Here is a 12,115-nt window from a genome sequence, read left to right on the forward strand (position 1 = left end):
CAAATACCCTCACCTCCCAGCTCTAGAGAAATAAGGAGAGGACTGGATTCCTCTGTGGGTAGAGATGAGGGAGTAACACTTATTTATTACACTTCCAGAGGGTGGCAGCACAGTGTAATGACCAAGGTACCAGGACCACGGTTCAAATCCTGACTCGCCCACTTCCCAAATAAGTAATAACATCCCGGGCAACTTCTGTACTGCAGTGTCATACCTGTTAGGTATGAGAGGTGACACATGCATGCCAGCCCCTGTCCTGAGTGCCCCACATATAATTTGATAAGTCCTAATAGTGATCTGGGGACAAAGCATAGGTGTTAGTTACCCACACTTGATAGGTAGATAAGAAAACAAACATAGACATGTTAGCTCACCTGCCCAAGGTCTCAGAGGCCTTACCCATGCAGCCTAGCTGCTTGGGTCATGCTTATTCACCATTCACTGTCTGTCTGCATCTCGACCTCACACGGATATTCAGGGTCAGTGCAATACTTAGTTCAGTGAAGCTTAATGAAAGGCTGAAGTTGGTAATGGTGGTAAGATTAGTGGATCTCAGGGCCAAGTGATGGGCTGGAGAGGGGTCAGCTCCTGACTTCCTCCATTCCTGAATCTGGGCACGTCCTAGATCTGCCTGCACATCTTTTCTCTGGGTCAGTGGATTGTTAGCTCCCAGTTAAAGACTGGTGGTTTGAATGTAAATATCCCCTGTGGCCTCAAGCATTTGTGTTTAAGCTTCCTACTTAGCCCCCAGCAGGTGGAGCCCTGTTGGAGGAGGTGTGTCACTAGGGAAGGATCTTGAGTCTAGTCTAGTACTGTGTGTTTAGAACCAGCTCACTATTGCTGTTCTCTTTTTAAAAATTAATTAGTTTATTTGAGAGAGAGAGGAAGAGAAAAGGCAGGTAGAGAATGGGCACACTAGGGCCTCTAGCCTCTGCAAACAAACTTCACATGCATGTTCTGCCTTGGGTCCTGGGGAATTGAACTTGGGTCCTTTGCCTTTGCAGGTAAATGCCTTAACCACTAAGCCATCTTTCCAGCCCTGATTTTTTAAAAATTATTTTATTTATTTATTTTAGAGAGAAAGAAAGAGAGAATGGACACACCAGGGCCTATAAATAGCCACTGCAAACAAACTCCAGACGCATGTACCCCCTTGTGCATCTGGCTTATGTGGGTCCTGGGGAATTGAACCAGTGTCCTTAGGTTTCATAGGCAAATGCTTTAACTGCTAAGCCGTTTTCCCAGTCCCAGCTCTGATTTTTTTTTACTGACAGTTTCCATAACTATAGACAACAAACCATTGTAATTCTCCCCTCACTTACCCTTTGCAACTCCACTCTATATGATAGTCCCCTCCCCCTGCCTCAATCTGTCTTATTTTGATGTTATCTTCTTTTCCTTCTGTTATGAAGATCTTGTGTAAGCTCTGTGAGGTCATGGATATCCAGGCCATTTTGTGTCTGGAGGAGCACGTTGTAAGGAGTCCTACCCTTCCTTTGGCTCTTACATTCTTTCTGCCACCTCTTCCACAATGGACCCTGAGCCTTGGAAGGTGTGATAGAGATATTTCAGGGCTGAGCACTCCTCTATCGCTTCTTCTCAGCACCATGGTTCCTTCTGAGTCATCCCAAGGTCGGTCACTGCCATTTGAAAAGAGAAGCTTCTCTAACCAAAAGTGAGAGAAGCATTAATATATGGGTATAAACATTAAGAAAAGTGCTTTCTGGGCAGTTTGGTGAGCATAGTACATACATTTAGACAGACAACAGCAGACATTAAACCCCAGAGCTCATGACTTCCCCTGTCATAGTGAAATATTTTTTTTCTTCCCATAAGCTGCCAGAGTCAGGCATTTTGTCCCAACAAGGTAACTGTTACCAAGATAATTCCACTTTAGAACTCCACCCCTATCCCACCATGTTCTCTGTCACTGGGATTATAGAGAGGAGGCTGAGGGCTGAATTCCAAGTCCATACCTGACCTTCTGAACTTTGTCAGTGAGATGGGCTTGGGGAGGATCTTCAGCTAAAGAGGGGCCCTTGGAGAACTTCCTGACAGCCTGCACTCCCAGGAATTCTGGCCCTTGATGGTCACTGGGTAGAGGATGGGGTCAGAATAGAACCTTAGTTCCTTTTTTTTTTTTTTTTGTTTTGACATAGGGTCTCACTCTAGCCCAGGTGGACCTGGAATTCACTATGTCATCTCAGGGTGGCCTTGAACTCACAGCAGTCCTCCTACCTCTGCCTCTCAAGTGCTGGGATTAAAGGCGTGCACCACGCCCAGCAAACCTTGGTTCCTTTTAGGGACTTCTCAGGGCTCTGTGTCATGATATCATGAAAGCCCTATGAAGGGGAGATATGCCCTTTGTATTTTATCCCTATGCCTCTTTAGGGGCCTGTAATGTGTGTTCAGGCTTTTTCCAGCCCCTCTCAGGGTGATCAGAGGTGGAAGTACTTGTATTCAATTTTCTGAGAGATGTTGAACCTCAGAGTTTAAGGGCATAGACTTGGAGTCAGGTATCTGCATGTTCTAAGTTCTGACTCTACTTACTAGTCATAGGACCTTGGACAAACCCAAAATTCCATAACTGAGCTTCCTCATCTACAGTGGGCATAGATGATCCAGTCTCCTGGACTGTATAGACACACAGTAACCCCCTTCCCATAAGGTTAGCTCTGGTTATGGTCTGGCCTTGTGTGCATGTCACCTTGCAGGTGTGGCACTGAGCGGCCTGGGTCCATCTGGGAACTGTGTAACGGGCTGCTGCTTGAACCCTTGTTTGCTCTTCGTTCTGTGGAGCATCTCCAGCTGTGTCATGAAAGACTTTTCAACCACCTTGGCAACAATGTCTGTGGCTGCCTCACTCTCAGGGGCCTGGTACCTTGGCACCTGGCAGGTCTGGGTGGTGTGTCTTTGAGGGGCTTTGATCCAGGCAGGAGGAAGCAGGAACTTTGATGAGGAGATACATCCTTGTCTGGGAGCCGTGTGGCCCTTCCATGTCAGCCGGAGTAGGTCACCCTTCTGCTCTAGTTAAGTACCCAGGATGTCAGGCAGCCCTGCCTGGACTAGCAGGCAGAGATGTTGAATAAGTTTGTTTAGAGAGAAGGATGATGGCATTCTGTGATCAAAGGCTGAAAAGGCCTCTGTTCTAGACAAGAGAATCTCAGAAATTCTGAGCAAAGCCCTTGTTCCTTCCTGGCTTCCCTGAGAGGCAGGTCCAGGGACACATTAGAATTCCCCCAAGAAGAGCTGGAGAAGGGCCAGTGGCCTGTCAGTGGAGGAGACAGAGCCTCGGTTTGGGAAAGGGTTAAGCGATCCCCTTGTGGTCCGTCCTGGAAGCTCAAGAGGAAGACAGGAGCACACACATTTTAATTTCTCTTTCCTGTTACAGCAGTAATGCTTGCCCTTTATAAAAAATTCATGCTGGACAAAAATAGCCACTGGAAGAAGTGACAGTGTCCTGCAGCCTCACCATTGCTACTGTTGTGGGGCATGTGACTGGCTAGGTCTGAGAGTCCCTCATCTTCAGATCCAGCATCGAGGACATTTGGGATGCTGTCCTTCTGAGCAGGGCCTTGGTTGGATTGAGGCTGGAGTCCATAAACTGTCCTTTTGATCCACCTCTCAGGGTCCTCCTGTTCTAAATGGGGCCTCATCCAGGTTGGGGAAAGGGACTAGGTGTGCTCTTTAAAGACCTAAACGTTGAGAAGCTGAATGTCATGACGCATATTTGTAATCTTCACACTCAACAGGCTGAGGCTGGAGGATTACAACATAGTTGAGCTACATAGCAAGATCCTGACTTAAAACAAGCAACAACAACAAAAAGCCCACTGCCACTAGGCCTTTGTGGTGACTTGATTCTGTGTACTTGATGCTTTGAGACTTTTTTTTTCCCCATTGAGAGGCAGGATCTCATTATGCAGCCCAGGCTGGCCTTGAACTCTCCATCCTCCTGTCTCAGCCTTCTAAGAGCCAGGGATTACAAGTATACACCACTATGCCCAGTTGCATAGGGACTTTTTATACAAAATATCCCTGGATCACTTTGTAGTCCCAGGCTGGACTCAAACTCACAGTGATCCTCCTACCTCTTCCTGAATACTGGGATAAGGGGGTTTGTTGTTGTTGTCTTTTTTTTTTTTTTTTAGGTAGAATCTCAGTCTGTAGTCCAGGGTGTCCTGGAACTCTGGAACTCAGTGTGTAGTCCTGGCTGGTCTTGAACTCTTGATGATCCTCTTGTGTCAGCCTTCTGTACTATACCCAGCTTTGGGGGGGGGGGTGTCTATCTCTATTTCCCTGGGGAGAGAGTAGTGGAAGAACATAAGCTGAGAACCTGACCCCTAGTGTCCCCTCCATGTCTGCTTGTTCAGGGTCCAAGCCTCACCTCCAGTATATAGAAGGGGGTGATGGTCTCTGCCCTGAGCACCTTGCAGAGTTGGAATGGGAAGACAGCCCATACTTGCTGACCATCAGGGGGGCTCACCAATGAAGGTGCTTCTCCCACCACTGGGACTGTTGCTTTGGGTCTCAGCCATGCTTGTCTGTCTGTCTTTCTTACCTCACAGAGGTATTCCTGGCAGGACTTATGGGATGAGTCAGTGATGACTGAGGGATGAGTGCATGTGCATTAATGTCCCATGTTTGGCCATGGACCTCTGTGCTAGCACTTTTTTTTTCTGGTGGCAGAGTAAGTCTACCAGGACTGGCCACATGAGCTGAAGTGAACAGGGCATTGTGAGTGGGTCTTTCTGTATCAGGGACATGGATATATGACAGTGCTCCCATGCAGGCCAGACCTAGCCTTACCTCTCTGGGTCTCAGTTTCAGATACAGGGGTGGGATAGTGCAGGTATCTGAGCTCCAGGGAAGGTGCTGGATTGGCTGTGGCATGGTAACTGCTACCCTGCTCAGAACCTGAAGAGTTCCCTCCCCACTTAGGATGTGGTTTTCTCTATCATGGACAAATTCAGGACAGGTTCTCCACTGCACTTATGGCTCTGAAGCCCAGGCTTGTATGTCAGTCAGACTAGGAGCTGGTGGGGAAAGAGCAAGAAGAGGCTCCTGTGAGGTGCCTGTGTTAAGAGCTCTGCTTCTTGCAGGTGGTACAAGCTGCATTCCAAGCCAGGCAAGAAGGAGAAGGAGCGTGGGGAGATCCAAGTGACCATCCAGTTCACACGGAACAACTTGAGTGCCAGCATGTTTGACCTGTCCATGAAGGACAAGCCGAGGTCCCCTTTCAGCAAGCTCAAGGACAAAATGAAGGGCAAGAAGAAGTATGAGCTGGAATCGGCCTCAGCTATTCTCCCAAGTAGTGCCCTAGAGGACCCCGAGCTGGGCAGCCTGGGCAAGATGGGCAAAGCCAAAGGCTTCTTCCTCCGCAACAAGCTGCGCAAGTCTTCACTCACCCAATCCAACACCTCTCTGGGCTCTGACAGCACCTTGTCCTCGACCAGCGGGAGCCTGGTCTGCCACGGCCCTGGTGCTGAGTTCCTCGTCCGCTCACCGAGCCACAGCAGCTGGCTGTCCACTGACGGGGGTGAGTGAAGGAGGGCCATGCACACTGAAGAGGGAGTGGAGAGGAACGCTGGATTCCCTTAGGGGTCCCAGAGGCCTAGGGCTCCTCTTTCCATTGGCTGATGCCACTTGTGTCTTTTTTTCAGGCAGGGACTCCACACAGTCACCTAAGCTCCTCACCCACAAGAGGACATACAGCGATGAGGCCAGCCAGATGCGAACAGCTCCTTCCCGGCTCCTTGACCTCCAGGGTCACCTTGATGCCGCCTCTCGCTCTTCCCTCTGTGTCAATGGAAGCCATGTTTACAACGAGGAGCCCCAGGCCCCCTTACGACACCGCAGCTCCATCTCAGGCCCCTTCCCACCCTCTAGCTCTCTGCACAGTGTTTCTTCCCGGCCCTCTGAGGAGGGACCTCGGTCCTCAGATGACTCCTGGGGCAGAGGCAGAAGCAGCACAGGCAGTTCAGAGGCTGTGCCTGCACAAGAGGAGCTGGCCCCAGGGTCCAGTCGCTGTGGAGAGGAGGAGGAAGGGGCCCGACCTTCAGAAGGAAAGCCAGTTCAGGTGGCCACACCCATGGTGGCCTCCTCTGAGGCTGTGGCGGAGAAGGAGGGTGCTCGCAAGGAGGAGCGGAAGCCACGGATGGGCCTCTTCCACCACCACCACCAGGGGCTTAGTCGGAGCGAGTTGGGGCGCCGTGGCTCTGTCGGGGAGAAGGGAGGTCCTACCCTGGGGGCCTCCCCCCACCATTCTTCCAGTGGCGAGGAAAAGGCCAAGAGTAGCTGGTTTGGCCTGAGAGAATCTAAGGAATCGACTCAGAAGCCCAGGTATGTTATGTGCTTGACAAGGCCACTTCGGGTTGCCACCAGAGGCCTGGGATAGGGAGGAGTGGGAAGTAAGCTGCTGGGGCTCTGACTCTGCATGATTAAGTGAGGAACCCTGTCTCTTTAAGCTAACTAAGGCTCATATTGTACACATGGTGCAGGTGAGTCATGGGCATGGTGTGAGGGTTCTTTGAATCAAAGCTGGCTTGGACTTACTGCTTGAATTGAAAGCACAACGGCAGGGGGTTGGGGCAGAGGATCCTTCGTTTGGATTCTTGGCTTCTTGACCTTCCATCTCTTGTCCTCTGACCTCCAAGTAGGGAAGCCTTGAGCCTGGGTACTGAGCACAGACCCTCAGATGCCCCAATCTCTGAAGTTAGCCAGCCTTCTCTGCCCAGCTGAATTTAGGATTTTGCCCTTCTGAAAGCTAGAAGTCAAATAATAAGTTCTGTGACCTTCCTTCTCACCCTTTGTTGCTTCCTAGCCTGGCAAGAAGCTATGGCAGTTCCCTTGAAATTTATACCTTCCTCTAGGCCCCTGCGGCTATGGACTACTCTAATGTTTCTTGGTTTTGGGACACAGCACTGTCAAAAGTGCTAGTAATGCTGCTCTGTTGGGAATGCACCTAACCCTCATTCCCTTGGGCCTGACCAAAGCCTCTGATCCCTGCCCTGGCTCTTCTGCTGCCTTGTCACTCTGAGACAGGGTGTTACATTGTCTTACAGACCCACAGGGAAGGACCTCAGGGGCTGGTCACAGAAACCTGTATCCCCCACCCTACCACCTAAAGGCTTGAGTGGGCAGCATCAGTGGCAGCTCTATAGCTGGTGTGTTGAAGTCAGTTTTTTTTTTAATATTTTTTAAAATTTTTTTTAAATTTTTATTTATTTATTTGAGAGCGACAGACACAGAGAGAAAGACAGATAGAGGGGGAGAGAGAGAATGGACGCGCCAGGGCTTCCAGCCTCTGCAAACGAACTCCAGACGCGTGCGCCCCCTTGTGCATCTGGCTAACGTGGGACCTGGGGAACTGAGCCTCGAACCGGGGTCCTTAGGCTTCACAGGCAAGCGCTTAACCGCTAAGCCATCTCTCCAGCCCCTGAAGTCAGTTTTTATCTCACCCCAGCAAGCCTGCCCTTCCTTGCCCCATGGATTGTGGGGAAGGTGGGAAGGCTGGGGTCAAGAGCTAGGGCAGAGGGAGAACCTTGTATCTGTTCCCTGCAGAAGGGAGGGGAACCTTGTGCAGGCTGTGGTTGTGCACACAGGTAGGAACTTACTGGTGAGTGAAGGTTAGGAGCATTAGGAAGGGGAACCTTGTGGCTCTGTTTTTGCTCATTCTCTATAGAATGCTGAGTTCTGGGGTTCCTACAATCTCCAGTTTTTCTGCTTCTCTGTGATGCCTAGCAGCTTTTCAGAGTTCAGAGAATTGGATCCCTGATGGACAGAAGGAAGATGGGATTTCTGTCATGCTCTCGCTCGAATTCTGAGCCCTACTTTAGCAGGCTGGAGGGTGCCTGAGCATTCCTGCCCACCTTGGACCTATCTGTAATTGGCAGCTGCAGGGCAGACATCCAGGTCATGTGGGAGGTGTTGCCCTTTGGGTAATGGGATGGAGTGATGGAAACCTGACCATGAGCTCCAGCAGCAGCCTCCTGGCCGAGTGCCTGCAGGGAGGAGGACTGGGAGAGGCAGTTGTTGGTGCTTTCCTGGAATACTTAGGGTTCTGAGCAGCAGATGAGGCAACTGCCTGCAGCAGTGATGCACATTAGACCCAGAGGTGTGGTAACTGAATGTAGCTGCAGGATCTCCAGCTGGGACTTAGTCCATGGCCTGTGGGCTTGGAGTGCTTCTGCCCTGGGGATACTTTGGAAATCCTGTGAGTTCTCTCTAGCAAGGGCAGCAGTGCCCTCTAGTGCCCCCATGTGGCACTGGTGCCCCATGGAGAAACATGAGGAGAATGCAGGAGCTGGCAGAAGAGTGAGAGCTAGAAGGACCTGGAAGACTGTCCTCCCAATCTTCCTAACACGATGTGCCTCTGCTGGCCTGTGGCTCTTTCCTTAACAGAGATTAGTATGAACTAAGAATGGGACCCATCTAGGCTACGTCATGATTGGGCTGATCCATTTGCATCATGCTGTGGCATAGCTGTGTACTCTGTGCTATAGGATAGACACAGCCACTTGTGCCTCTGACCCCCCCCCACCACCTATAGTAAGCTTTGAGCATAGGAGAGGCTCATGTATGAATACAAAAATAAATTTAGGCCAGGCATGATGGCACATGCCTTTAATCCCAGGACTTGGGAGGCCAAAGTAAGGGGATTGTCATGATTCCCAGGCCACCCTGAGACTACATAATGAATTCCAAGTCTGCCTGGACTAGAACGAGACCCTACCTCGAAAAACCAAAAGTAAATAAATTAATTAAAGGCCAGGGAGAGGGCTCAGTGGATGAAGTGCTTATGTATAAACATGAGCAACTAAGTTCTGATCCCGATCACCTATGTAAAATGCCAGGTGTGGTGGTTTACTCTATACTCCAGTGCTGGGGAGGCAGACAAAAAGATCCCCAGGGCTTGCTGGCTAGTATGTTTTACTGAATTGGTGAGCTAGGTTTAGTGCAAAATGTTGTCTCCAAAAATAAGGTGTAAGGCTGGGGGTTAAAGTAGTTACTTGCAAAGTCTGGTAATCCTGGGTAATTCCCCCAGCACCCACATAAAGCTGGACGCAAAAAGTGGAGCATGTGTATGACATTCATTTGCAGCAGCAAGAGACCTTGGTGGGCCCATACACACATACATTGTCTCTCCCTTTTTCTCCCCCCCACAACACATACACATGCACAAATAAATAATTAATAAAAATCAAGTGGAGAATGACCCAGGAGGACACCTGATGTTGATCTTTTGGCCTCTGCATGCATGGTCTCAAACATGCCTGAACACACATGTTCACCCACACATAGATACATACATATAAACATACCATACACATGCCCTAAAATGTAACTGGGTAAATATGGTACAACAGAACAGCCCCTCCCCAGCTGTGGTAGACTGTTTCCTTGGGCATGGAATGTGGTACAGCATCACAGGTACCCTTTGGGCACTGTAGGGTACTCCCAGTTGGTTTCAGCCAGCTTTCTGTCCATTGTGACTATTTCTATGTTAATAGTGATTTGGTTTGGAAGATAGATCATAGGGTTTCTCTACTTATATATAGCTCACAAGGTTCCTATTTCATCTCATCATGCCCTGATGATAAGAGAGGATGTGGCCAGCTTCCTGGATATTGGGGCACATCTCAGGAATATCCAAATGACAGGAATGCATGCCTCGGGAGGGTAGCCAAAGGACATGTTGGCAGGAGGTGGAATCTTGAAGGCTGGTTTTGGCTTTTTGGGGACGCCTCATGGACAGCCTATGCAGAGCCACTTGCTATCTCTGGAGCTAATGCATGAAACAAGATCATAGAGGTGGCCTAGGTGGCTGGGTGGTGGTATTTAAAAAGAGGAAAGGCCTGGTGGCTCGTCTGTAACCCGAGTAGTCAGAAGGCTGAGGAGATAGACTTACTATGAGTTTGAGGCCAGTCTGGGCTACATAGTATGACCCTGTCTTAAATAAAGGTGGGCACTGGAGGGAGCATGTAATTCACATTCATTGGAGGTCCAACCTGTTGTCCCAAGGTTCATGCAGGCCTGGAAGTTTATTACTCCCTGGTTAAAAGGACAAAGTCACTAGGATGTCTGAGTTCTCTCCCCACTGTTTGACTCTAACAGATACAAGTCAACATAATTAGCATATGCTGTGCCCTACTGCTTGGGGTAGGAATCTATGCCAGGCCAGCAAGGTTAGTGCCATACATAGGTATTTATTTATTTATTTATCGAGGTAGGTCTTTTTGTTTGTTTGAGGTAGGGTCTCACTCTAGCTCAGACTGACCTGGAATTCACTCTGTAGTCTCAGGGTGGCCTCGAACTCTCGGCAATCCTCCTACCTCTGCCTCCCGAGTTCTGGGATTAAAGGCGTGTACCACCACGCCAGGCCACAGGTATTTATGAACTCCATTCCCGGTGTACAGCTGGCACAGTGACCACATAGGTGGACCAGTAGAGGAGGAGTATTTTCCATTGAGAATCTTCAGAATGTGGCACTGTGTGAAGCCAGGGGAGCTGGACAAAGCATGGCAGCTGTTGGGAACCAGCACAGCAGGGTGTAGCAGGTTCCACTAGCTTGGGAAGCCTGCCGGCTCTGCTGCCTGGATCCCTGGTCTCAAGGGAGAGTCCTTTGCTGATTCCATACCAACGGGCTTGTGTGCATCTCTGGGGAGCCACAGGGAGGAAGGAGGTTGCTTAGCCAAGCAAGAGGCTTCTTGTCTGCTTCCCTGGCACTCCTCTCTCTGCAGTTCTGTCAGCAAGGTATTGTGAGCCTACAAGGGTGAGTGGGGGCCACCAGGAGCTGAGATCCCACTCAGGCCACTCACCGTGAAGGGGCCAGAGGAGGGACAGCATAGCTCGGAGCAGCCCTCTCTGCTCCTGGGGTATGGCTAGAGCCAGTGTGGTGTCATATTGCTTCTCACTCTCTTGTCTCCCTGGGGCTTGTGAGACATCTTATGGGTTGAGACCCTGGGCCTAGGGTTTTCCTTTCCCAAGGTCCATAGAAGTGGAGTAGTGCTAGAAGCAGGGTGGGAGGCAAGCGGTAGGTGGGATTTGGCTTGAGGTGAGGGTAAGGCTGTGGACCTCTCCTTGATTGAGGAACTATTTTAGGGGGAAAATACAGGGTTATAAATTTTTGGAAGCTTTTTTTTTTTTTTAAGTTTCTTTGAGGTTGCTTCTTACTCTTACCCAGGCTGACCTTGAATTCACTCTATAGTCCCAGGCTGGTCTCAAACTCACAGCAACTCTCCTACCTCTTTATCCAGGATTCTGGGTTTGAAGTGTATACCACCATGCCCAGCTAAAGCTGGATGATGATGATGATGATGATGATGATTTTGCAGTTATTTATTTATTTTGGTTTTGTTTGTTTTTAGGTACAGTCTTGGTCTCTAGGCCAGACTGACCTGAAATTCACTATGTAGTCTCAGGGTGGTCTCCAACTCACAGCACTCCTCTTACTTCTGCCTCCTGAGTGCTGGGATTAAAGGTGCATGCCACCATACCCATGGCTTTTATAATATTTATTTATTTGAGAGAGAATGGGTGTGATAGGGCCTCTAGCCACTGCTGACAAACTCCAGACACATACTAGCTTTATGTGGGTGCTGGGGAATCAAATCTGGGTCCTTAGGCTTTGCAGGCCATTACCTTAACTGCTACACTATCTTTCTAGCCCTATTTATATTTGTTTGTTTTTGTTTTTCACGGTAGGTTCTCACTCTAGCCCAGGCTGACCTGGAATTCACTATGTAGTTTCAGGCTGGTCTTGAACTCACAGTGATCTTCCTACCTTGGTCTCTCAAGTGCTGGGATCACAGATGTGTGCCAGTATAAGCAGTATGAATTTTTAAAAAATTTTTATTTTATTTGAGAGAGAGAGAGGTATATATAGAGAGAATGGGCATGCCAGGGCCTCTAGCTGGTGCAAATGAACTCCAGATGCATGTGCCACCTTGTGCCTGTGGTTTATGTCAGTCCTGGGGAATCAAACCTGTGTCCTTTGGCTTTGCAGGCAAGTGCCTTACCCTCTAAGCCATCTCTCCAGCCCCTTTTGTTTTGTTTTTGAGGCAAAATCTCATGTAGCCTAGGCTGTCCCTGTAGCTGAGGGTGACATTGAACT

General features: G+C 49.4%; 1 protein-coding gene across 2 annotated transcripts in view; it reads left to right on the forward strand.

Annotated features, from left to right (window-relative positions):
• Nucleotides 1-12,115, forward strand: part of Rab11fip5 (RAB11 family interacting protein 5) — a 42,845-nt gene that overhangs the window by 20,575 nt on the left and 10,155 nt on the right. For both annotated transcript variants that reach the window (XM_004668233.2, XM_045152079.1), the window contains exons 2-3: nucleotides 5,103-5,539; nucleotides 5,664-6,342. In XM_004668233.2, the coding sequence (XP_004668290.2) occupies nucleotides 5,103-5,539; nucleotides 5,664-6,342 (1,116 nt within the window). The remainder of the gene's footprint in view (nucleotides 1-5,102; nucleotides 5,540-5,663; nucleotides 6,343-12,115) is intronic.

Source organism: Jaculus jaculus, chromosome 6 (assembly GCF_020740685.1).
Source record: "Jaculus jaculus isolate mJacJac1 chromosome 6, mJacJac1.mat.Y.cur, whole genome shotgun sequence".
Classification (NCBI taxonomy): Eukaryota; Metazoa; Chordata; class Mammalia; order Rodentia; family Dipodidae; genus Jaculus; species Jaculus jaculus.